We start from the raw sequence: 25,155 nt of genomic DNA on the forward strand, positions 1-25,155 counted from the left end.
TTTGACTCCCGGCTTCCCACTGTGTCTCAGTCAGTGGGAGTCGGGAGCCCTTCCGGGCAGCATCCTTTGCCTGGCTGCCCCCAGTCCCCCTGGGGTGAACAGTATCACACCGCACTGACCCGTTTGGAGTTCCCAGCTTTCCCCGTGTCTGGGGCCCTGCTGAGCGCTGCCAGAGCTGTGCCCACTGAGCCAGCTCTGGGATGGATGGGCAGCAGCCCTGCACTCCTGTCCCCCTGGGCTCTGGGTGATCAGCCCTGGGTACCAGCGAGATCAGACCCGGCCTGGGTACCCCCTACTCAGGTGGGCACTGGGTGTTCTGCTCTGGCTTGGACTCAGATCCTTGATGTGTGTGGGCACAGAGAGCTTCCTCTGTTAAGGACAGTGTGAAGTCCAGTGGAGAGTGGAGAGTGACAGCAGGCTGTCGTGGGCTGGATGGAGTCACCCTGCTCACCAGTGCCTCTGTGCTGGACATGCTGGAGCTCCAGCAGGAACTGGAGTCAGAGGCAGCGCAGTGGGACACCCCAGTTGATATCACTACTGGATTTTTCTGGATAACTTTGGCAGAAGAGAGTAGGGCACAGTTTGCTGTCCCTGGGAGGGTGCTCAGTCCACCTGGAATCAACTGCCCCAGGGGTGGAAATACAGCCCCACCATCTGCCCTGGGCTGACCCCGACTGCGCTGGAAGGGGTGAAGCCCCAGAGCACCTGCAGTACTCTGATGACATCATCATATGGGGCAGGAGAGCAGAGGAATTCTCTGAGACAGGGCAGAAGATAGTCCAGATCCTTCTGGAAGGTCTTTTTGCTGGTTTGAACTGGTAAGTTGAAGGACCTGTGCAGGAGATGCAGTACGAGCAGTGCCAGGCAGGAGTGCTTCCAGGTCTGAGGCACGCTGGGTACAGGTGATGGAAGGCACAAGCAACCCAGGGCATGAGGGGCACTGGGCACAAGGGACAGCAGGGTCAAGGGACACCTCCCCCAAGCCCTGGGGTTTGCCCACACTCTCCCCAGGAGGTTTTCACACTTGACCCATCTATTTCACCCACAAACCCCAAGGGTGTCAGAGCCGGGTGGGGAGAGCCATGGGACACCAGGCGCCTTGGTCCCCCCGGGACAGGCAGGTCTGAGGGTCTTGGGGTGCCCCAGGGGAAGGGGAGGAGAGTAGGGCTGGGGTGGAGGGGAGATCTGTGACTTGGGGGGGCAGAGGTGTCCCCAGGCTGGGAGATACAGATGGTATGGGGCCATGGTGGGGTCTGGGGCCCTGAGAAGGTGTTGGGGTAGGGGGGCGTGTGGGGACTGGGCGGTGCTGTGGGGGAGTCACTGGTAAGAAGTGTCTCAGGCTACCATTGGCTGTTGGGTGGTGGCAGAGCCAATCATGGGGTGAGGGGTGGGGCTTGTGGCAAAGTTTGTCCCAGAGCTCCTTATTCTCGTGATATCGGGGACCCAGAGAGGAGTGATGAGCAATGGGGCTGGGCCAGGCGCTGGGGCTGCTGCTGCTGGAGATCCTTGGCTGGGCAGCGTGTGGTGAGTGCGGGCGGGAATCCAGGACCCCCCCTGGATCCTGTTTCTTGACAACAGTTCTCCATTCCCTGTGCACCAGACCATCTCAGGGCACAGGGACCCCTGATCACAATCCCTGAAGAACAGGTGCCCCCTCGGAATAGTCCCCTTCCACCACTTTCCACCCCCTTCCACCCTTTCCATGCCATTACAAGATGGTCCCACAGATCTGTTTCTCTTTGATGCTGGGGACCCCTTGGACCCCTTCCTGGGAACCTTGGGTTTTTCACTGCCATGGCCCCCCTTTCATCATCACCAGGACCCCCCCGGCTTCCCTTCATGGGAAGGAGGAGCCCATCCTGGACACATACCCGTCCCCAACAGACACTTCCCCTTGAAGCTGACCCCCACACCCCCAATCTGCTGCTCTGTGACCCCCACCCAGGCTCACCACCCAATCCTGCACCCCATCACTATGGGAACCCTCACCCTGCACCCCCAACACCTCACTGACCCCTGTGTCCCCACAGAGCTCTACTCCCTGCGCTACCTCCACACCGCAGTGTCAGAGCCCAGCCCAGGAGTACCCCAGTTTGTGTCCATGGGGTACGTGGACGGGAACCTCATTGTGCACTACGACAGCGAGAAGGGGAGGGCGGTGCCCCGGGCAGACTGGATGGCGGCCAACCTGGACCAGCAGCACTGGGACCAGCAGACCCAGATTGGACAGCAGAATCAGGAGATTAACCGTGTGGATCTGGACACACTGCAGAGCCGCTACAACCAGAGTGGGGGTGAGTGTGGGCTGGGAAGGGGCTCTGTGGGATGGGAGATCTCCACTCCCTTCTCCCCCATGAAGACACTAACCTTCCTCATGGTACTGGCCCAGCACGTGCCGATCCTTCCCAGCCCAGTGCTGTTGGCAGAGGGCTCCATGCACCCCTGTCCCCCAGTCCCACACTCCATGGCATACTTTGTGCCAGATCCAGGGAGGCTTCTGAGTGTCCCACCAAGCACATTCTGGCCTTCTCCCCACCATGCCCTGCACCCCATCCCAGACCTGGGTGCTACATCACAGCCCTCACCATCCTGTGGCAGTGAGTACTCTCAGAACCTGAGAACTCTCAGAGGGGATCCCACCCTGTGTCCTAGCCCCGCACCATTCCTATGGTACTTTGTACACCCCACCTCAGAGCCAGAGGGGCTCCCACTACCCGTGCCATCTCCTATCTGATCCCTCTCCCAGCATTCAGGACCCTGTCCCATTCCCTTGCTGTTACACTGTGCCATGGGGCTGGGTGCCAGCCCAGCCATACCCTTGGCACAAGGGGTCTGTGTCACAGCTGTATGTGATGCCCCAAGTGCTGTGGACCCTGGGCAGGGTGGGGGCAGCTCTTGTATCTGTGCCTGCTTACCTCGAGCCTCACACAGGGCTGGAGTGGGGGGTGCTGCCAGGGGGCCTTGCCCCACTGAAGGCCCAGTGCTGCAGCAGCCCCTCAGCCCCATCTCCCTGGTCATGTTTCAGGGGCTCACACACTGCAGAGCACAGTCATCTGTGACATCCTGGAGGACAATAGCACCAGGGGGTATTGACAAATTGCCTACGACGGGAGGGACTTCATTGCCTTTGACAAGGACAGGATGACATTGACTGCGGCAGATGCAGCGGCACAAATCACCAAGAGGAACTGGGGGGGCAGACAGAACTGTCATTAAGCACATGAAGCACTACCTGGAGAACACCTGCCCTGAGTGGCTGAGGAAATACTTGAGCTACAGGCAGACCGTGCTGGAGAGGAAAGGTGAGGGGAGATGGGGACCATGGGGAGCAGCCAGCATGGATGTGTGTGCCAGCCCTCACTGACACTCCCTCCCCAGAGCCCCCCATGGTCCAAGTCTCCAGGAAGGAGACCCAGGGGATCCTGACCTTGCACTGCCGCACTTACGGCTTCTACCCACGGCCCATCACCATCAGCTGGCTGAAGGACGGTGAGGTCAGGGACCAGGAGACCCAGTGGGGCAGCATCGTGCCCAACAGCGACGGCACTTACTACACCTGGGTGTCCATCAAGGCCCATCCTGGGGAGCAGGACAAGTACCGGTGCCATGTGGAGCATGCCAGCCTGTCCGAGCCAGGGGTTTCTGTGTGGGGTGAGTCTGGTGGCCTTGGGCACATGAAAGAGTGGGCTGGGGGCTTCCCTTTCCCCTCCTGACCACCCTGTTCATCCCCAGAGCCAGAGTCCAACTCATCATCCATCGTGCTGTGGGTGGTTGTTCCCCTTGCCATCCCGGCTGTCATCATTGGCATCACTGGATTCATCATCTGGAGGTACAGACCAGGTAAATCCCCAGGGTGTGGGAGGAAGGCAGAGCCAGGGGGGCTGGTAGGGGCTGTGGGCACAAGACGCAACTCTCTGCAGAGCCCCTGAGCCTGAGGGTAAAGTGCAGTGGATGTTCATGCCTCTTCCCCTCTTCTCTTACGTGCACTGTGCCCACAGCGAGCATGAGGTGGCAGCTCACAGCTGTTTCTCCCCTATAGACATGGATGGGAGCTCTGGCAGCTTGGCCAAAGGTATGACATGGGATTGGGGGGGTGGATGGGGTAGGCCCAGCTCTCTGTGCTCCCCCTTGATACCCATGGTCAGAGCGACACTGGGCTGCCTGCGGCGGATGCTGAGGCAACCATAGCAGAGGGTTGGGGACAGGGTCTTTTCCCAGGGTGACACTGTCTCTTCCTGCCATCCTTGCAGTGATCTCAGTCTTACTGCTCCATGAGCAACCGGGGCAGCTGGATGTGGCCCCTGTGGTCTCACCAGCTGGAGAGGCTGGGAGCTGCCTGCAGAGAGCTGACCACACTGTGCCAGTACATGGTTTATTAGTGACCATGCTTGTGTTCTGGAGCAGCCACTGCGTATACTGAAGCCCGGCTGCCCGGGATGTTGCTGGGCATCTCCTGATGATGGGAAATAGCGAATGATTCTTTTGTTTTTCCTTTGCTTCTCCACATGGCTTTTGCTTTTGCCTTAATGAACTGCCTTAGTCTTGGTCCCCACAGGTCTTTTTTCATCTTCTTTTTCTTCCCTGCAGCTCGGGCACCTGATGCCACCAATCATCACCCTGTGCCCACCTTGTGCAGGCACTTACCTTTTCGGCATGAGAAGGGTGCGTGCACTCACCAACACTTCCTGCCTGTACTGCAGTCTCCTTCCTTACACCTTCTGTCTGTGTGGATGCATCATGAATCTTGGCTTTTGCTCTCAGAAGAGTGCCCACCATTTTGGCAGAGACCCAGAGCACTTCCCTGGGCTGTGGACCTACAAGCAGACCTTGATCTCCCCTCTTTCAGTAGCAAACCATGGCCCTTCACCTGCCACTCCAAGACTTGGTAAAAGTCTCTCTCCATCTTTGTTCCTTCATGGGGAGTTGCAGCAGTCAAAGCCAGGCAGCTGGGCCTGGACATTGCTGCCTGCGCAGACTCCCATTACATGTCGAAGGGCTGTGTCCCTGGAGACCATCAAGACAAGGACCAAGGAGACCAGGTGGCTAAAATTGGAGATGCTCAGGTAGACCTGGAGTGGGAAGGTCGTCGTGAGCTGTTCGTAGTTCCATGGGCCTGTGGGACATGGGGGCTGAGACACCACGGACAGCTGGGCTCATGATGGAGGGTGCACCTGACCTGAGCACTGCAGCCATCGCCCAGGTCATGCATCAAGGTTAACAATGCACTGGAATCGAGGCAGTGAAGCTTCCTGGTACAAAGGACAGTAGACACGAGAATCCATCACCAGGGCCTGAATTAGGGCCACCCTCTGCCACTGTTCCCCGAGATCTGTATCCCCAGCTCGCCCACCTCTATATGAGATGGGGGTGAGGCTGGGGACACAGGGACAGTGAGATTGGGGGTTATCTCCTTCCTGTGATATAGCCCCAGGGCTGGTGGGTGATAAAGGTGTGGGCACCCACCTGGGTGGCTGCTACTGTCACCTGCGCCTGGCTCCAGTTCTCCGGTCCACACACGATGCTGCGTGGAGTGAGTGGGAGAAGAGCAGTGGCTCCTGGGGGATGGCAGCCACATGCAGCAGAGGGGATGGCTGGGGACACGGTGGGGATGCCAGGGGGGACATGGTGAGGATGCGGCAGGTTATGTGATGGGAACAGGGCTGGGAAAGGGCTGGGCTCTCAGCAGGGATGCAGAAGGAGATGTTGGGGATGGGTGTGGCAGTACTGCTTCCCTGAGGGAGCAGCAGCATTAAACACCAGCCGAGCGAGCTGGCAGCAAAGTCTTGTGCTGTTTGGTTTTAAATCTGTTGGAAGCAGCAGCACTGAGGGACTGACAGGCTGACTCTTTGTTCTTCCCTCTGCTGTCAGAGTGGATCCAAAGAATGTTTGTCAATAGGTGCATTATAAATAAATAAACAAACAAACAACTAACTAACTAAGTAAGTGTCTATATTTCTATCCCCCCTCACTGCAGGGGACATAGCAGGGGACTTGGCAGGGACATGGAAGGGAAAACTGAGGACATGGCAGGGATGCAGTGGTGACATGGCAGGGACATGATGGGGATGGGAACACAATGGGGATGCAGCTGGGAATGTGGGGGAGACATCTGGGGACACAGCAGGGATGTGTTTGGGACATGGTGGTGACGGCTGGGGACATGTCAGGGACATGGTGGGGATGTCCCATGGGCATGGCAGGGATATCTGGGGATGCTTTGGGGATGGTTGGTGATACAGCATGCTGATGAGCTGTGGTGGGGATGGGTGGTGACAGCAGGTGGCAGTAAGGACACATTGAGGATGGGTGGTGGCAGCAGGTGGCAGTTGGAACCTGTTGGGAACATCGTGTGTGACAGGTGGTGGCAGCACCTGGCCGTGCAGGTAGGAGGGCTGGTAGTCAGGGAGGGGGTGACTGTCCAGGAGCACCCCCTGGCTCTCAGTGTCACAGGCACAGGACCAGGGACACCAGGGGGATCTTCCCTGCCCCCGGGGGGGCACCACCGCCAGCACCTCTCAAAGTTGCAGCTTGAGGGACACACTCTGGGTGACAGAGGTGACACCCTGTGGCCCCTCCCCCAGTGCCCCCAGCCCTCACAATGCAGTTTTACCTTGTTCACACCATGTCCCAACACCCTCCCCACCACATCCATGTCCCCATGCCCTTCCTGCCATGTCCTCACTGTGTCCCCACTGTCCCTGCCATGTCCCCACAGTTTCCCCACCACCTCTCTATCCCCATGCCATGTGCCCATGGCCCCCACCACATCTGTGTCCCCATATGCCCTCTTCACCATGTCCCTATGTCCACCTGCCATATTGCCACCATGTCTGTCCCCCTGCTATGCCTCCAAACTATCCCTGCCAAGTCCATATCCCCATGCCCTCCCCACCATGCCCTCCTGCCCTGTCACTGCAGCCCCCGTCCTTCCCCCATGCCCACCTTGAGGATGGGCTTTTACTGCTCAGGGTAGCAGAACCAGACATCCTTGAGTTGGAGGTGGCCCTCCAGGACATCAGGCAGCCTTGTCCCCATGGCTGTCACCAACTCCTCCCTCCACCATATCTCCACATGCTCTCTACCACCTCTGGGTCCCCATGCATTCCCCATGTCTCCCCATCATGTGCCCCACTCAATGTCCCACGCCCTCCACACTGTGTTTCCATGTCCCCCTCTATTTCTGTGCTCAATCCCTGTGGAGACCAGCAGAGAGCAACACCCAATTCGAAATGAATTTTAGGTGAAGTCGTTTATTGGGTGAAATCCCACAGATTAGAGACATTTGTTACTGCGTGGCAAGCTGAAAAACTGCTAATTGCTTACACACACTGTTCACACCCCACTGATTGGTTAGTGATTATAACGAGTTCTGATAATCCATCTTATTGCTAAATATCCTTAGTTTACCTTTGATGCCTAAAAGCATCCGCACACCGGCTGTTTGACCATCTTATTATGGCTGGTTCTTGACATGTTCCATTACTCCCAAGTTCTTCCCATCACAACTTCTTGGTTTAGGGCAGCCTGTACCCCTGTCAGCAAGGCCACTGTGTTTTGAAAGTGTGATTATTAAGATCCTCTCAGCATGAGTAACTTGTCCTGTCTCATGGGCACACAAGGATGTTGTCAGGGCCTATGTTTTGGGTGAAGAGAGCTAGGCCACTGCCAGGCCCGCTGTCTTCCCTGACAATTCCCCCTTTTTGTATTTGTGTTACAAAAACTGCCTGTAGAGATCTCTGCAGGGCCCTTTGCAGAAAGCTCAACAAACATGGCAGTAAGAGTAAGACAACCGCTACAACTGCTAAAATCAGCAATCCGGTTCTGGCCAGTGACAATACCCATCCTGAAATTCCCCACCCATGAAGCCAATTGTTCAATCCAAAGAATCCATTTTCTTGTAGCTTTTGTGTTTGATCTATTAATTTCTGAAAGCTGGTGTGAATTGACTGAGAGTGGTCAGACAGGTTCCTGCAGCACGTGCCATCAGAATCTTGACACCCGTGTCCGTGAGCCAGTGATAGGAAATCAGTTGCTGCAGGATTCTGTGAGGTGGCAGGTCTCACAGAATCCACATCCATAGCCTTAGCTACCTTTGCTGTTGTATTTGTTTGCTTTGCCAGTCAGGAGTGTCAGGAGTGTCTGGGTGTAGGTAACAGCAGCTTCTCTTCTGGTACAGGCAGCCATTATTGTCCGTGACCTTAGGCTGTGTGGAAGTCACTATTTCACTAATTTACAGGCATATTTCAAAGACTGTTCAATAGTTCAATATTTCCCATAACAAAACTCCAGTCCAGCGTGGCTGCACTTGGAACACTTGAGTTCAGTTCCTGGGACCAGGATCCCATCCTGGTTCATGCAGACTTGCTTTCTTCTGGATCCACAGCTTCATCCACTTGGCTGGTCCCCACTTGGTTCCCGTATCTGTAATGACACAGGCAGATCTCCTTCCCCAAGTTAGTACCTGTAATTTCATTTTTTTTTTACTAACACCTGACATTGACTTTCTTTGATCCCTTCCAAACCTCCTTTCAAACCTACTCCATGTTTCATCATTGGAGGTACCAAACTGTCCTGTGGCAGACATAATTAGTTCAAAACATACAGAACTTTGTTTAGTTGATCAGCTGGGGAGATCTCCTTCTCCCCCTTTTTGTTTGTGACGCAAATGCTTGAGAGTTTGATTCATACATTCCACCATGGCCTGGCCTGTGAGCAAATGTGGTGTCCCTGTGACATGGGGAATGCCCCAGAACTGGAAGAAGGTTTGTGCTGCCTGTGTTATATATCCTGGGTTGTTGTCAGTTTTGATTTCAGGGGGTACCCCAAGTGCTGCTGTGGCAGAGCACACGTGGCGTTGGACATGTTTACTAGATCCCCCCTTTGTGCAGTAGCCCCACACTGCCAGAGAAAAGGGATCTAGACAAACATGGACATACTTTTGCCCACCAAATTCTGGGACGTGCGTAACATCCATTTGCCAGACTTCTAGTGGGGCTGTGCCACAAGGACTGACGCCAGGGCCAAGGCCACTGGTGAACTGCTGACAGTCCAGGCACGACTGTACAAGCCCTTTAGCCTCAGCAACTGACGGGTGGTGTTGTCATTGAAGCACCCTGGCAGATTGGTGAAAGGATTGATGTGATGTCCGAGCCTGTGCACAGCGCTCTGCTGAGGGAGCAGCCCACGCTGGTGCTGCCAACCTGTCTGCTCTCTCATTGCCTTCTGCCAGACCTTGAGTTAGTGCAGTGGGGCTGCAAATATGGGTAATAAAGTACTGATGCTGTTGGTTAGACAGGAGGAGCCAGAATTCCTTAAACAATTTATATAATCTCTCATCTGAAACCCCTTTCAATAGTGCCCGTTCCATTCGGGTCACTATTCCCACCACACACAGGGAGTCACAGACCAGATGAACCGGTTCGGCTTTCTGCTTGTCACACACTCTCACAACCGCCTGCAACTCCAACTGCTGATTGAGGCTTGGGCCCCTTTGAATATCAAATCCTGCCATTTCCCATTCTCCTGCCATGTAATTGCAGCCTTCTGAGTCCTTCCCCCTGCATCAGTGAATACTGGAACACCCTGAACCGCACAGCCAGACAACAAGGGCTTTTCTTCTGTTGGACAGTTCCGTGCTGCTGTAGAGATTCTGTGTGGTGCGTAATGCACTTTCACTTCCCCTGCACGGTCTGATAAAGCTATTTGCAGGGCAGTGCTGTTCCTTATGGCCCAAGCTAAATACTCTGCTGCTAATGGAACAACAATAAATGTGGGTTCTGTTCCTGCAGATTCTACTACCTGATTGTGGCCTTTTACACTGACCTGGGCTGTCGCCTCCAAACACAGAGTCACAGTTCCCTTTGGCTGCATGGGCAGGAATACCCATTCTAACAACCTTAAGGGATCTTTGTCATTAGTCCACTGCATTATAATAGCAACCACATGTTCTGTTTGATTAATGACTGTGACTCCTAAGTCCCACTCAGCATCCCATCGATGGGTATATGTATTTTTGATTTTGTAACCTATGACTTGGAGGGCCTTTTTAGCTTCTTCTGACAGGATTCTCAGTGCTCCTGCACCACCTTCTCCCTTTAGCAATGCCACTAAGGGTTCCAATTCCCTATTCGTAATGCCACACAATGGTCTTAAGCCAGTTACTATCTCCAAGCAGCTTTTGAGCATCATTTAATGTGCTGACCTCAGCTGGGATCTCAATCCTTTGAGGTGTTATGGTACTTTTATCAATCTGCCACCCCAGAGATTTCCACACTGGCTTCTTTTGAATTTTCTCTGGAGCAATCTGTAACCCCTTGCTTTTCAAATGCCCTGTCAACTCATGAATCAAACTTTCAATGTCCAAGTTTTTCCCACAATCAGTACCTCATCCATGTCATGATAAAGGATTAGATCAGGATGCGCTCTTTGTACTGGAGCAAGTGCCCAGGCTACATAAGCCTGGCACATAGGGGGTGAATTTTTCATGCCTTGTGGGAGCACCACCCAATGATACCTTTCCATGGGTTCATTTTTGTTTACAGTAGGGACTGAAAAGGCAAATTTTTCATAATCATCAGGGTGTAAGGGAATAGTGAAAAAACAATCCAAACGTCCCAATTTCTAGGTCTCACGTTTGGAGGTGGCAGACGGGGCTGCAAAGCTCTCGTGTCTTCCATCACGTCATTGACTTTTCTTAACTCGTGCACCAAGCGCCATCTCCCGTCCTGTTTAGGGATGGTAAAAATAGGCGAGTTCCACGGACTTGTGGAGGGCTGGATGTGTCCCTTGGTCAGTTGCTCCTCTATTCAATCTTGGAAGTGGGCAAGTTTTTCTTTAGTAAGCGGCCATCGCTCGACCCAAACGGGGGGTTGTATTTTCCAGGTTAATTTTCAAGTAAGCTGCCCACTTTCTATGGTCACCATCAAAACTCCTTTTGCTCTGTGCCCAGCCTTGCTCTCAGTGGATAAACGCATCCCTGAGCCTGTGGCACATACGAGCAAATGCTGCAAACCGATTCATCAGGAGACAGTGATTTCTGGGTGGGTTGGGTGGGAGGTGTGGATGGGAGCAGTGGGTGTAGAGACCAAGTGGGTCCCTGATCCGATGTCTGACAAGGCAGATTCTGGCCAGGCGGCTTCGGGACCGTCTCTGTAGGGCTTTTGTCCGTGTGCACAGGCTCCTTGTCAGTGTCCATGGGCTCAGGAGGTGCCGTGGGGACAACACTGACCGGTGCTTTAGTCTGTGTTTCTCTGTATCCGTAGCCTTCGGGTGGGTGGGCGGTCGGTCCTGGGACTGGGGGCTCAAACCCTTTCCCAGCAGGCCATGCCATTGCCGCCAGAGCTTTAGCAGCCCCCGTGGCATCTGTCTGCTCCGCTTTTATGCTTTCCAGAGTGGACATCCCAAGTTTCCCAGCAGCAGCAACTCTCTTGCCCTTCTTGTCTCCCCTAGAGACTGCATCCCATAATTTATCCCCCACCCCTTGCCAGGTGTTTACACTGAGCACTAAGTGCAGTTGGAGTGAAACTCCATGGTCACAACCCCACCGCAGCAGACACTCCAGTGCTGGCTCATCCTGTTTTATGCCTCTTTGAAAGGGTTGTTGCTTAAATCCTGACTATGGCCCTTTCCTCACTAGAGAACTCATTCCCCAGAGCTGTAACAGCTGCTCACCTTCTCAGCCATACTGCTGCAGGGTGTTGTTTTCTCTTCTCTCCATCATCCTTGAGCACTGTCTGGTTGCTGCAGGGATTGTTTCCAGCTGCTCTTTCCCTCTAGAGTTTTGCTGGTTTCTTCACTCATGGTATCAGGAGCTGGTCGGTCGCAGGTTCAGGTTGTGTCAGTCAATCTCGGGATCACGTCGGGGTCACCATTTGTGGTGACTGGCAATGAGCAACACCCAATTCGATATGAATTTCAGGTGAAGCCGTTTATTGGGTGAAATCCCACAGATTAGAGACATTTGTTACTGCAAAGGTGGCAAGCTGAACAACTGCTACTTGGTTACAGACACTGTTCACACCCCACTGACTGGTTTGTGATTATAACGAGTTCTGATAACCCATCTTATCGCCAAATATCCTTAGTTTACCTTTGATGCCTAAAAGCATCCGCACACCGGCTGTTTGCCCATCTTATTGTGGCCGGTTCTGGGAAGGAAGAAGCTGGGTGCTATCTGGGGAGGATACCGGGCAGAGGAGCGGCTGGAGAGGGGCGTGTCTATGCAAATAAAGATCAGAGGTGCGCGCAGGGGCTGCTGGGAGTGCTCGGTGCGGAGCTCTCCGCCGGTTAACGGAGCCGGGAGCAGCGGATCCCGGCGGGAAGAGGGGGATAGGCAGGGGAATATGAATGTGAGGGGGACCTGAGGGTGTTTCGGGGCAAATGTGTATTAACCGTGTTTTGTGTGAGTGCCGGCGGGGGTGTGTAGAGGTTCTGGTTGGCTGTTAGGCATCGCTTCTGGGCTTCTTGGCTGAGATGAAGCATAGTATCTGTTCTTAGCTGTTTAATATCTGTCTTCAATTAGAGGACTTTATATTAAGCGATTTTTTAGTCCTGCGTGGGCACTCCGATCACTTCTCCCCCGGAGGGATGGGGGTGCCTGGAGTCGGATCCCGGTGTGGGGGATAAACCCGGCTTTCCGCCTGTCTCTAAGCAGACCGTCTGTCTGCTGACAGGTGGTCCCTGTCTGTCGCGAGTCACAACCTTGCTCTCATTTATTTTGTTCTCCTTAGCACCTTTCCCTCCAAGCATCTTGCAATAGTTAGTGATTGAATTTACTCTTATTTATGTGTAAATTATAAATGCGATTTCTTATGCTCCCTTCTATACGTCCACCCCCATCAACCATGCCACTGTCTTGGGAACAGCCTGTGCAGTTTGCTCTGTCCCCAGATCACAAACGTTCCCTTCACACCCTGAGCTCCTGAGCTCCTTTGTTAATTCTTTCTCCCCCTCCCTCCCTTCTGCCAGGATGTTCAGCAAGGAGAGAAGAAGACGGACAAACAGCTCCTCCAACAAGGGAAGGGAGAATGGCCTGGAAGCCCGGCTGACCCGCTGCCCGCCAGCACCAACAAGTCATGACAGGGAGAATAAGCCCTGCCCTTGTGGTGGGGACTTTGTAGCTGGTGTAAATGGGGCTGGGGGCTTCATCTGCTCTGTGCTGAGAGAGGCAGCATCTAGTTCTAGTGCTGGCAGCCTGACTTGAAGGCAGGAGATTCCCGGTGCTGGCTGTTCAAAGGGATCGATGCTCCTCCCGTCTGACACGGAGGAGTTTTGCCTCGGTGGGGAATCCTGTTCTCCCCGGGAAGGAGAAACGTGAGGTAAACACAGGGGGGGCCGGGACTCTCGGGGTGGAAACCCGGGGGCACCCCGAGAAGCCTCACCCCGGCTGCCCGCGCAGCTCCCTCCCTCCCCGCATCCCCGCCCTTCTGGCTCGGTCAGGGCAGGGGGAGCGGGGTGGCTGCGGGACCCAGCCGAACCCAGCGGGACAGGGGAAACCCACCCCGTTCCCGCTCGCAGGGTTCGGCCATTCCCGCTGGGTTCGGCGGCCGGTCGCGCGTCGCCGTTGCCCGGGCAGCCGGTCCGGCCGGTCCCGGGCGGGGCCGTTCAACGCTTCCCAAGTCCCCGCTCCGTGTCCCGGGACACGCGTCCTGCCCACCCGCCGCTCTCGCTCAGTCGAGCCTTCGGCCATGGCTGAGCCGGTCTGTGCAGCGGGAGCGGGACAGGAGACCGGCACCGAGCGCCGGGAGAGCGCTGGGGAAAGGGCTCGGTAAGCCCCGGGTCTCCGTCCTCTCCCCCGCTGAGCCGGGGGGAGGAGACCGGAGGGGGAACCTGCCCAGGGGCCGGGACGCCGGCCGCTCCCACCCACCTGCGTCCCTCGGGCCGCAGAACCTGCGGTGGGGGGGCGGAGAGAGAGAGGAGAGGAGAGGAGAGAGCCGCCCCTCTCCTGCCCGGGCTCTGCCTCCCCAGACAGGCGGCGGGAGGAGCCAATGGCGGGGCTGCCCCGCACAGCCCTGGGAGGGGCGGCCGGGCAGGGCCGGGCCGGGCAAGCGGGGGGCAGAGCCGGGGAGGGACGGCCCAGCCCGGCCCAGCCCAGCCTGGCGCTGCCGAGGGAGGGGGAGCAGCACCACGCATGCGTGGCCGGCCCTGGGCCACACACACCCCCACCCCACACACCCCCCCGTTGGCTCCTCCGCGTTCTCCCTGCCCAGACAGGCAGCGGTCGGAGCCAATGGCGGGGCTGCTCCGCACCCTGGTGGGAGGGGCCGGGTCGGGCCGGGCGCGGCGCAGGACGGGCGCGTTCCCGCCGCGTGCTGCCGGTGCTTGTGTCCCGATGGCTGCTGGGGCCCCTCGGCGGCCTCTTCGCCGCCGTCCGCCGCGCCCCCGAGCTGTCCCCGGCCGCGCCGCCGCTGCAGAGGCCGCCCCCCAGGTCAGCGATCCGCCCCGAGGCCGCACGGCCGCCCGAGGGCCTCGCCCCGTCCCTGAGGCCCCGCGGCCTCCCGGGTGCGGCCTGCGGGACCTCTCCTGGGCGTTGGAGCCCAGGGCGGGAGCGGAGCTGCGGGTCCCCCCGCCCCGAGAAGGCCCCTGGCGAACCCGCCCCCCTTGGCCCCCCGGGGGCTTTTCCGTCTGGGAAGCGGGGAGTTGAGAAAGAAACGGGCCCTGGGAGCGCGCGTGGGGCAGGAGCAGAGGGCTGTGTGTGTGTGTGTGTGTGTGTGTGTGTGTGTGTGTGTGTGTGTGTGTGTGTGTGTGTGTGAGCAGCGGCTGGGGGCGAGTCCCGGCGTAGGGTGTGTGGAGACACGGGGCTGCCTTCCCGGGGCTGAACCGGTGCCGGCGTCCCGGAGCTCCCAGGCACAGATGGTGGGTGGTTGTGGGGTTGGAAGGGACCTGAGAGACCCATCTTGTTCCGGCCCCCCTGCTATGGGCAGTGATGGCCGTGCCGTGGCTGTGGCTTCTGTGTCCCAGGGTAGAAAGAGGCAAAACTGCGGGTGTGGGTGGTGAAACCCCCGGGGAGAGTAACTCAGCGTTGTACACAGGGGCATTGCCCCGCTGAAGGGCAGTGTGTGGCTTGGGGGGGTGTTAACCTGTGCAGAGTAAAAAAAAGCCCCTTCCACGTTAGCCAAAGCCCTGTGTTTGGTGCTGGGAACAATCGTAACTCATGAAGAAGTATTAACAGAAAGGAATTACCCCACTGTAGTGGGATAATTAGCAGAGCCTTGGCTGGGAGAGGTGGGGGATGCTCTGCGGTGTCTGTGAGTGTGTCTGAGATGATGCCAGGGGGGCTTGGAAAGGGAACTCCAGCAATTAGCTGTGGGAGTTTTGCTTGTGTGAAGCTGAGCCGTGGTTGTACATCCCTGTTCTGTGTCTTCTCTCCACAGCCCTCATCTGCCTGTGGAACATCCTGATGGGCAGGAACCTCCAAAGCTACAACCAGGTGGCGCCCATGACAAAGGTAGTTCACAGCCCTGGTTCTTCTGGGGTTTGGTGTCCCTTGTAAAACTGAGGGGTGTCTGAAACTGCAGAAGGGTGTGCAGCTTGGAATGAATCCCAGTGCTTTGGGTGGGATCGAGGAGCTGGGCTGCCATGCAAATGGCAATCTGAACCCCCTCTTAAGTCAGGCTGTCATGTGTCCTGCCTTTGTTGTTCAGATGCTGCCATCCCTGGGTGTGAAGAGAAGGCTGAAGAAGTTTCTGCTGCTGCGGTGAAGGTACCAGCCAGGGCAGCAAGGAAACGCCGAGCTTCGGGCAGCGATGCCGCTCCAGGAGCAGAGTCTGTGGGAGAGGTTAGCAGAGACTTTCCTGACCCTGTGCAGCCTCAGGCTCTTCTTTGCCCTTGACAGCAGGCGCCTCTTGTGTGCTGGGTTTGCCTCGCCCAGATTTTACCTGCTCTGCTCTGGCACGTGGAGCTGAGGAAGGAGCACCCAAACTACATGACCATGTGAGAACAATCGCCTGCTTCCTCTGGATAAAGCCCTCTCTGCTGGGTTGGGTATCCACCGGCCCGGGAGAGGATTCCCCTAGGACTTTGGCTCTGTAAAAACGAGTCCTGAGCTGCTTGACCCCTTAGTTTGGCTGGGAGGTGCAATGTTCTTTTTCTTACTGCCCCATAGGGTGAGAGGAGTAAGAAACCCTCATGCTCTATTATTTGTCCCTGAGAGCACCATTGACTCTTTGTTTGTACAAAACCCCTTTCTGAGGGGCTCAGCTCTCCCCCAGCCAGAGTCAGGGCTGAACTCTGGAATGCTGAGGAGCTGCCTGAGGGGAACTGGGCAGGAAGCCTGAGGGGGTTTAATCCCTGCACATAAGAGAGCCCCTATTAACAATCAAACCCAAAGGGCAGCGTGCTGGTCAGAGATCCTGCCAAGATCCTTCTGCTGTGCTCTGAGCCAGCAAATCCCAGTCCCTAAATGGGACCAGAGCTGCCTCCCTTTCCAGAAGCTTCCGCTGGCTTGGGCTGGTGTTCAGGTTAAACTCAGGGTGGTGCTTTGTTTGTTTCTGTTCCAGACTCAGGCCCTGTCATCTGAGCCTGCAGTGAAAAGACCCAGAAGTTCTGTGCTGGAGGAAGAACTGGTGCAGACTGGTAAGGCTGACGTCAGGGCGTGAGCTTGTTTCTCCTGCGCTCTTCCTGGCGTGTGGTGCGACTCTCCCCCTCGGCTCACGGACGGGCTGTGGCGGCATCGCCCCTCGGTAGCGTCTGGCAGTGCTGGGGTGGGAACTCAGTCTCTTCCCTGCAGCTCCAGCTGCGATACGGCTGCTGCCAGCTGGCCAGAAGGAAACTGGTCTGGTTTGGGGTGTTAGATCCCCAGAACCCTTTTTGGGTTTGAATCTGGGGTTCAGCCTGTCAATACCTCATGCCCAGCGCAACTTGCTGCAGTTGCCAGTAAGGAAATCTGAGACTGTTCTAAAGCAACAGAATACAGGGAATGTGGGGATGTAGGGGAGAGAGTAAACATTGACCTTTGGGGAAGCTCATCAACCTCCTCAGTTGCCTTTAACAGTGGCTGATTTGCTTATGCTCTCCTCTTGTAGATCAAATGCCTTGCGGGACTCCCTTGGGCAACGGAACACTCTCCCTTTGGGACAAGACAGCTCCTTGTGCCAGGTAAAACCCTTCTGTTTGCTTTGACTTTCTTCTCTGACAGGTTTGCTTTCCATTTCATTCCTGAAGATCCTCTGTGCTGCCCAACATTTGTCTCTGTGTCCGCACAGGGATGTTCTTCCAAGGTTTCCTGGGCTGCTCTCCTAAGGGAGGTGAACCTTCAGTAGCTTTTTATTTTTCCTTACTCCCCTTCCAACTAGAGATGTTTTTGTTGTTTTTTTTTTTTTTTTTTAATCTGGGGCCGTGAAATGTAAGGTAATGACAGGGGATGCCAGGATTTTCTCTCTTCCTTTCCACCTCCCCTGGTCCTTCTCGCACAACTTAGAGGCAGTTTTCTCTTTTGGGTAACCGTGAGGTGACAAATTTGATTCCTGCCCCTCTGGTCTGCCCGAGTTCAGAGTCACCCAGCTGAGTGTGAAGAGCCTCTGCACAGAAATGCCCACTGTGTTTTGTCATGACACCAGTGCAGGATGTTTGACAGTCTCGTTGTACTTTAGGTATTTGTTTTCCTTTAGCTGTGGCTCCCCACTCACATGTAGACAGTTGTGTAGGAATAAATTGTCTCCTTTCTGGTGCTCTGACACGTATCAATGCCAAATGCCGTGCTTATAAACACTGTGGTTCCTTTCTGTTGTTTTTTCCTGCCCCACAGTGCTCCAGCCTCCTCAACTGCTGAGGCCCCCTTGACTGCTCCAGCCTTCTCCCCTGCTCCAGTCTTGTACAGTGCTCCAATCTACACCGTTGCTCGAATCTACTCTGGAGTTAAATCACACCCCAGTCTTCCATCCTACTGCTGTGTTCCATCCTACTGCTGTGTGCCATCCTACTACTGCCATGTGCCATCCTACTACTCCAGCTTGCCATCCTACTTCCATTTTCCATCCTACTACTGCCACATGCCATTCTACTCTGCTGTTCCACCCTTGCTCCGTCTTCCATCCTTGTCCGGTTTTCCAACCTTCTCCAGTCAACCAGTGACAACTCTGTATCAGCTGGACCAACAGAAATATGGAGGAGATCCCTTTCCATCTGGGACTCCAAAGACCTGTGAGTATCCCCATGATTCGTACCTGTCCCACTTGGTGGGTAGACTGTAGCTGCACCACACAGCAGGAGGACGTAGTATCTGGTTGTCGGGACTTGTGGAGGGTGACACATTACTGCACCCCCTTAGGTACCCGCTACTTAACTCAGGCTTGTGGTTACATGGTGCTCTTCAGTCCTTTTTTCATGCTGTTGGTGACTCTCTCTGTGGCAGCAGAGCTTTGAATCCCCGTAAGCTGGTGGTTGTAACACCATGTGTTGGAGGGCAGACAGCAGGTATTGTCCCAGCCCCCGGCCTGGGAACTTCCTCTGCTCAAAAGCTTTTGTATTTCCTCTTCCTGGAGGTGCACCTGGTATGTGGGTACAGGGTGGGCATTGCAGTTCCTTGCTTGGTTCTCCTGTTCCTCCTCTGACAAGGGGTGATCTGGAGGGTTCCTAAATGAGCTTCTGCTGTTGTGGGAGTCTCCTTCAGCAGCTGGCTTTTTGTGGGAATAAATGCTGGAGATAAAGAAGATCTTTTGTTCTCTTTTGGGTTAAACAGCAAATTCCTGCAAGAAGAAAACCGGGAGAAAAGAAAGGTGGAGCTGGCTTGTTCCCAGGGGACTCCTCACAGCACGGAGCCCCACGTAAGTGAGCGCTGCTTGGGTTTGGAAAATGAACTGTGGCTCCTTGTGGTGAGGGTCTGAACCCGTCCGAGTTCAGCCCAAGTCATCAGCCCGAAGCTTCTCCTGTTCTTATGGCACCTCCTCTGGCTGCGAGCGGAGCGGGAAGCTGGGTTGGACTCTCCAAGCAGAGCCTCTTCTTGCTGGCCCAACGCTCTCTTTGCTGTTTTGGGGTTGGGGTTTGTTTAATCAGTCTGCCCCATTCAGGTGAATCTGACTTTGTCCCCATTCCATAAGTTTTTAAGGATCTGTTGAGCCCTTGTCAGAGACCGTAGGCTGCCAAACCCAGCTCTGGGATGAGGATTGATTCTGGCTTGGAGCACAGAGCCCGGTGTGTGACAGAGCAGGGGCTGGTGCCAGTGTTCCTCAGGACATTCCCTCAGAGGGAAAAGCAAGGCCTCAAGCCTTGATTGCAGAGACACGGCGCTGTGCAGAGCTGGGTGTGCCGAGAGCTGGGGGGACCCGCCGAGGCTGCGGGAGTGGGAAGCGCATCCCGAGTTGGGTGCGGTTAGCGCAGGGCTGGTGTGGGTAACGCCTGCTGCTCGTCCTCTGAGGGAACGGCACATCCTCTGCCTTCCTCTGCCTTCCCTAGGAAATCCCTCAGCAGCAGAACAGCAGCGACTGTGGGGGTTTCGCCTGCCAACACGCAGACAGCATCTCCCAAGACGAGCCCATGACCTTTCCTCAAGTGAGCGAAGGTTTCCAACAGCTCCAGAGCTTTTTGCCCTGGATTTTTTCAAGAGCTGGGGGAGGGGAGTTCAGGCAGCAGCCTGGGGCAGGGGCTGAGGGTTTGTACCTCTCCTTGGGCGCGCGCTTGCTGGGGTCGGCACTTTGGGGTGGCCTCAGCAGGGCAGAGCTGCGCTCCCCGTCCCTAACGAACTGGGTGTTTGTGCCTCCTTGCCACCCTGACTTTCTATTTAATGGCTTTCTCTCTCCTCTTTCCAGAGTCACATCCCTCACTTCCACAGGAAGATGGTGTGGGACATAATCCACCAGCAGCTGCTGTGAGACGGGCACCACTGCAGTCACACTGTGATCCCCTTGGACTGACCCTCATTTTAGTTTCTCTTCTGAAGTTTGACCAAGTCCCTGCAACGTGGGGTTGGGTTTGTTGTTCTGTTTTTGTCTGTTAAATGTGCAAAGAGAAATATTTATTTATTTTATTGCATTAAATATTTAAATTCTATAAGAAAAAAAGCCGTGCTGGTGTGAAGCTGTTCGGGACCGGAGCGGCGTTGACCCTATAAACAATATTTCATCAATCATGTTGGAGTGGGTTTTTTGGGGGTTCTTTCTGTTATTTCCCCCTTATATTCTCACAGCTGCTCTAACTCCTTTAAAATCAAAATCGAATCCTACACTAGAACCAAAATAACGTAGAAGTGAAGCTATTTTATTAGGGTGACTGTCACATTTCCCCCTTTGAAAGTTTTGATAATCATACTCAATACTTTCACATACTCAAATTGTGGCTTCATTGAATGTCAAATTGTCATGTGCAACTTCTTTAAGAAGTTGCAATTCAACTTCTTTAATCAAATTATAATTTATTTTTTAGATTGAACTGCTATTGATATTAGATTTGTATTTATTTTCTTATCCAAACTTGTTCACCTGCTTTTACTTGCCAAGTTACAGGTTTGTAACGGGGCCTGTGAGTGTGATAAACAGAGATACTTCAGGTTTTATTCATTCTCACTTCTTTTATTACTATGACGTTAGTGCTATGCCTATTCTCTTAAAAAATAGTAATTAAAAAAAAAACCCAGTCCTGTATCTGCTGCAGATGGACTAAAAAAACTCTAGTTTGACAGGATCTTGAATCTCCTGGCTTTGTCCCCATCTGCAAGATGTGCATCCTGGTTTTCTGCCTGCTGCCCCCCTGTCTCAAGCCAACCCACTAGAGGTCTAGAATTGCAACAGTTGCCAGGGACCTCTGGTGACCAACCAGTGACATCTCTGTCAGAGGGGCATCACCTGGGAGGTCACTTCCCAGAGGGGAAGCACCTCCAGTCTTGTCAGGGGAGATCACCTCCGGTCTTGTCTGGGGAGATCACCTTGAGCAGGTCACACACGACGGTGTCCAGGTAGGTTTTGAGTCCCTCCAGAGAAGGAGACTCCCCAGCCTCCCTGGGCAGCCTGGGAGGAATTTCCTTTTCTTCTTTTCTTCATTTCTTAAATCTTCTCTTTGATGGCTCAGCCGGGTGACAGTAGAGATGGTAAAGCCGGTATTTACTCCGTCTGCCCTTTCTCCAGACTTTATCCTACCTCCTGGGTCTGGGATTCCTGAGGGCCCCTTCTAGACAGGTGGATCCTGTCCCTCTCCAACAGGTTGGAGTCACCAAAGAACATCCCCTTGTTGTCCAAGCCAACCCCCTGGCCTTAGTACCAGCCGTGTAGCCAGGAGTTGAGAGGCGTGAGATTTCCCAGCCCGTTCAGAAAAAGGAGGAAAAGCCAACTTGGGCACCAGTGTTTTCCACTGGCACCCCCAGGGCTTTCTGGTCTTCTTGATTCTGCCTGGTGAAATTGTTTGAAGTATAAAGGTGAAGTCAGGTGAAATCCAGAAGTCTATTGGTGCGAAATGTCCTGATATATGGTCTTGGGTGAGGAACTTGTTGTGTGCTCTCTGGTAGGGACGTGAATTTCAGGACTGGAATTCAGGGACAGAATTTCAGGACTGGAATTCAGGGACTGAATTTCAGGACTGGAATTCAGGGACTGAATTTCAGGACTGGAATTCCAGGACTGGGAAACGACCCTGTTGGTGCTCATAGAAACACCTTCAGGCATTTATGAAGCTTCAGGCTTTGTGTTACTTTCCCACTGACGATTGTAAGGTGCTTTCTTGTTTCTCTTCCCAGCTGTAATCCCTGAGGCTGTGTAAAATGGCTGGGCGCTTCCACAGAGTCCTCCTGTGTGCCATACCTGGAGTGCTGGCACTTGTTGGCTGCTGGTGGCTGTACTGCCAAAGGAGAAAGTCTGCCACCTTTAATCAAGAAGAAAGAGCCGCTGAAGAGCAGCAGGAAACACCAGCAGCGAGTGTTGGGGCGAGAGAGGCAGCCTCCAAGGAAGAGCAGTGCCCAGGGGATGAAGCCTCAGCCTCCCTGCCTCTGGAGATGGCGAGCGTTGCGTCCTCTGGCTGTGCACGTGCATCTGAAGGTGGGACGAGTGCGAAGGCCCCGCCGCAGAAGACAACGTGGTCTGGTGCATCAGGCCAGCAGTTGGATTCACAGAGGGTATCTGCAAGCCAAGATGTGCCTGCTGAGCAGAGCTCAGTACCAAGAGAAAAGCCTCCCACTCTGGCTCTACCTGAAGGCAGCATCGTGCCCCACAGTAAAGGGGTGCATAAAGAGGATGCTCTGGCCATGCATCGTGATGGTAGCAGGGCAGCAGGAATGGGTGAAGGTCACTCAGGAGGTAAGGGATTTCCAAATCCTCCTACAAATACATGGGGACCAAGTGTTTTATGTGCTGTACCCCTTCTGCTTCAGAACATGTCTAAATCTATCCTCTCCCTCTAAATCTATTCCTCTCAGCAGAGGAATATTTGGCCCTTGTACAGGTGGGTATGCATTTGCTCTCAGAATTCCCATCGCTGTTGGCTCTGGGTGAATTTCAGGGTCTGCTGCAAAGGGGTGAATGGGCTGGTCCCCTTTCAGCATGGAGTTTACTGTCTAAAGCTGAGGGTGTGCTTGAGCAGCCCAGTGAAATGGGCCGTGTCTGGGTGCTGAACACCCCGCTGCTTTGAGACCTGCTCGTATGAATGGTTTCTGCTCCCGTTGAGGCAGCCTCCAGTAAGCACGGGGTCCTTCTCTCTTTATGGGCTGCTGCTGAATGGATGGATGGCAGCAGGTTTCTGAGGTGCTGCTGGGCGAGGCAGAGACGTGCTCTGAGGAGCTGTGGTTGAGTCAATCAGTTGCAGACCAAGTGCCCTTGAACCCTGTCAGTTCTGTGTGAAGAGTTGCATGGCCCCCCACGTGCTGAACTCCAAGTCAATGCTGGCCACATGTTTTTACAGCAGCATACACACCCTACTTTCTGTGTCCTGCATAGACTTGGCCAGCAGATGAATGCCTGCTATTCCCAACTGGATATTCCCACTCTGCCAACTCCAGTAGAAGGCAAGTAACTCAACTGCTCACAAGCTGTTTGCTTGAGAAACTTGTAGGGTCATGCAAAAGCCCAATGCCCCTGAGCACGGTAGTGGCAGACAGACTTGAGAGTCCAAGGCAGCTCTGCTGTGTCGCAGCTGCAGGCGGGTCTGATGGAGGGGCAGGGGTGTGGAAGGGAGATGGGAGCAGCAGAAGGAATGCTGTTGGTTCTCAGGAGGTCGCTGTGCAGCGCGGCTGATCCGCCCGAAGGGCTCATTTCTGGGCATCCACTCACCCTGAGCTCTTCTGCTTTGCAGTTGGCACGATCTGCGCGGCTCCGGCTCTGGATGGGGCGTGGTTACGGGCTCAAGTCAATAGGTACTTTGAAGAGACCGGTGAAGTGGAGCTCCGCTACGTGGACTATGGAGGCTACAACAGAGTGAAGATCGACCAGCTCAGGAAGATCAGTTCTGTAGCTCCTCTGCTGCTGCTGCTTGGATTGCTGGGAGCGTGGTCTGGGGTCTTTGGAGGGTCTTTACTTTTAAACTGAATTCCTGCTAAAGCAGTTGATTAATTGCCGTAACCTTCAAGGACACAGGAGAAACTTAAATCCATCTTCTTTGGGTTTGTTCCCTTTTCCTTCAGGTCTGACTTCTTATCGCTGCCTTTCCAAGCAGCAGAAGTTTTGCTGGACAACGTGGTCCCGCTGGCAGGTAACGGAGCTCTTGAGACGTACCCTGGTGGTGTTCTGGCAGGTTTCCCTGGGTGCCAGCTGTGTACCAGCCTTGATTCTGTCTCAGCCTTCTCCCTCCCCTTGCGAGCGCAGCCTCTGAAGGGACTGGAGAGAGGGCTGGAGAAAACGTATTTTCTTCTAAATGTGTGAGTGTGGCACAACCTGTCAGGCTCCAGGGGAGAGATGGGGAAGGGCCAGGCTTTCTCCTGTGTGGAGGGAGGAGAGAAGGAATGACTTTACTGAAGAGCAGGTTGGCAGGACCTTCAGGGTATAGGTGAAGTAGCTGGAGCTACTCTGCCACCTACTGTCCCGAAGGAGTTACCAAGGCAAACTTAGCTTTTAATTTGCTAGACAAACGCCTGAGATTTTCCTACTAGTCAGAGTCAAAACAGCAATGGCAGATGAAAAGTCTGCTCTTCTGCCTTTCAAGCCTCCCAATTCATCAGCTGCTGGAGTTCACATGCAGGTGGCTTTAGAAAGCGCTCGGTCCTTTCCCTTCGGCAGCACAGCAGGGATAATACTTGTGTGACCTCCAGCTGGATAGGCTGGGTCCAGCAAATGCCTCCAGCGTTGGCAGGGGAGGGTTCTCTGTTTGGGCTGCTGTCAGAGGTCAGGCAGGGCTGGTTGCTTAGTCCCTCCTGGCCTGTGAAGCCTGGCACCATCTCATCTGCTGTCTCCCGCTCTGCTCTCTCCACAGACGAGGATCACTTCTCATCCCAAGCGGACGCAGCCGTTGTGGAGATGACCAGAGGCGCAGTGCTGGTGGCGCAGGTCAGTGGGAGCTGTCTGGGAAAGCCTTGCTGCTGCTTTGAGTGCTGCTGTTGGCCCCTCTCCTCCAGCATCCTGTGTGTGCTCCAGGCCAGAACAAAGGCCCAGCTTGGACGCCTGGCTGCTGGGCAGGGCTCTCGTGGAGAAACCTTGGTGCTGAGACCTTCCTGGTGCAGCATCGGCAGCGCAGTGGCTGACGCTGGCCGTGCCAACTCTGTGGCTCAGGGCAGGGCACTGCTGAGAATCGCTCACACTCGCGACTAGGACTGGTGTCTGTCTGCACACTGATGTCGGTCTGTCTTTTCCAGGTCACAAATTATGACAGTGCAACAGGTCTGCCACTGGTAGAGCTCTGAACTCGATGGGAGATGAGGTGTGTCTGGCCACATGCCTGTTTTGTCAACACTCTTAGAGTTGACGATGATGATGATGCAGAGTGTTGATCAGCAACTGGCTGATGGTTCTTTCCAGTGGCTTGTTCACCTTTCTACTTCTTTTCCCCCCCTTTAGATGCTGTCAGTGAACAGAGCTCTAGTGGAAAGAGGGCTGGCTCAGCGGCTTGACCACTAGAGATGCCCCAGATGCTCTGACGCTTATTTCTGCAGAGAAATCTTATTTTGCACTGTTACAATTTGGTTTGGCAAGTTCTTAAAAGAAAACGTTCTCTTACCAGTGTGTGGAGTTTTTCTGGTCTGTTCAAACACATTTCATAGGGAGCACAGCTCGTCCTTACGCGGTGTCTGGGTCACACGAGACCGGGAGATAC

At 54.7% G+C, this 25,155-nt stretch overlaps 1 protein-coding gene, 1 long non-coding RNA gene and 1 pseudogene across 4 annotated transcripts; all 3 read left to right on the forward strand.

Annotated features, from left to right (window-relative positions):
- The first annotated feature begins 1,463 nt into the window (after positions 1-1,463).
- Positions 1,464-5,159, forward strand: LOC311204485 (class I histocompatibility antigen, F10 alpha chain-like; annotated as a pseudogene). Its single transcript has 6 exons — positions 1,464-1,524; positions 2,031-2,294; positions 3,026-3,302; positions 3,379-3,651; positions 3,733-3,840; positions 4,930-5,159. The product of its transcript is annotated as a class I histocompatibility antigen, F10 alpha chain-like (transcript).
- An 8,526-nt stretch (positions 5,160-13,685) lies between these two features.
- On the forward strand, positions 13,686-17,564 carry LOC311204486 (uncharacterized protein; the record flags this gene model as incomplete). The annotated part of the gene is made up of 6 exons (XM_084280904.1): positions 13,686-13,765; positions 15,372-15,445; positions 15,642-15,775; positions 16,497-16,572; positions 17,022-17,094; positions 17,202-17,564. 6 exons carry the CDS (start codon positions 13,686-13,688, stop codon positions 17,236-17,238), a joined length of 474 nt encoding a protein of 157 aa, XP_084137030.1. The 3' UTR covers positions 17,239-17,564.
- A 334-nt stretch (positions 17,565-17,898) lies between these two features.
- LOC311204483 lies at positions 17,899-19,930 on the forward strand. Of its 2 annotated transcripts, XR_014618062.1 has the most exons (4): positions 17,899-18,138; positions 18,677-18,761; positions 19,390-19,485; positions 19,743-19,930. It is a non-coding gene; the product is annotated as an uncharacterized lncRNA (long non-coding RNA). The 2 variants fall into 2 exon arrangements; XR_014618063.1 differs by lacking the exon at positions 19,390-19,485.
- Positions 19,931-25,155: the final 5,225 nt, after the last annotated feature.

Source organism: Gallinula chloropus (genome assembly GCF_964237585.1).
Source record: "Gallinula chloropus genome assembly, contig: HAP1_SCAFFOLD_82, whole genome shotgun sequence".
In the NCBI taxonomy this organism is placed as follows: domain Eukaryota; kingdom Metazoa; phylum Chordata; class Aves; order Gruiformes; family Rallidae; genus Gallinula; species Gallinula chloropus.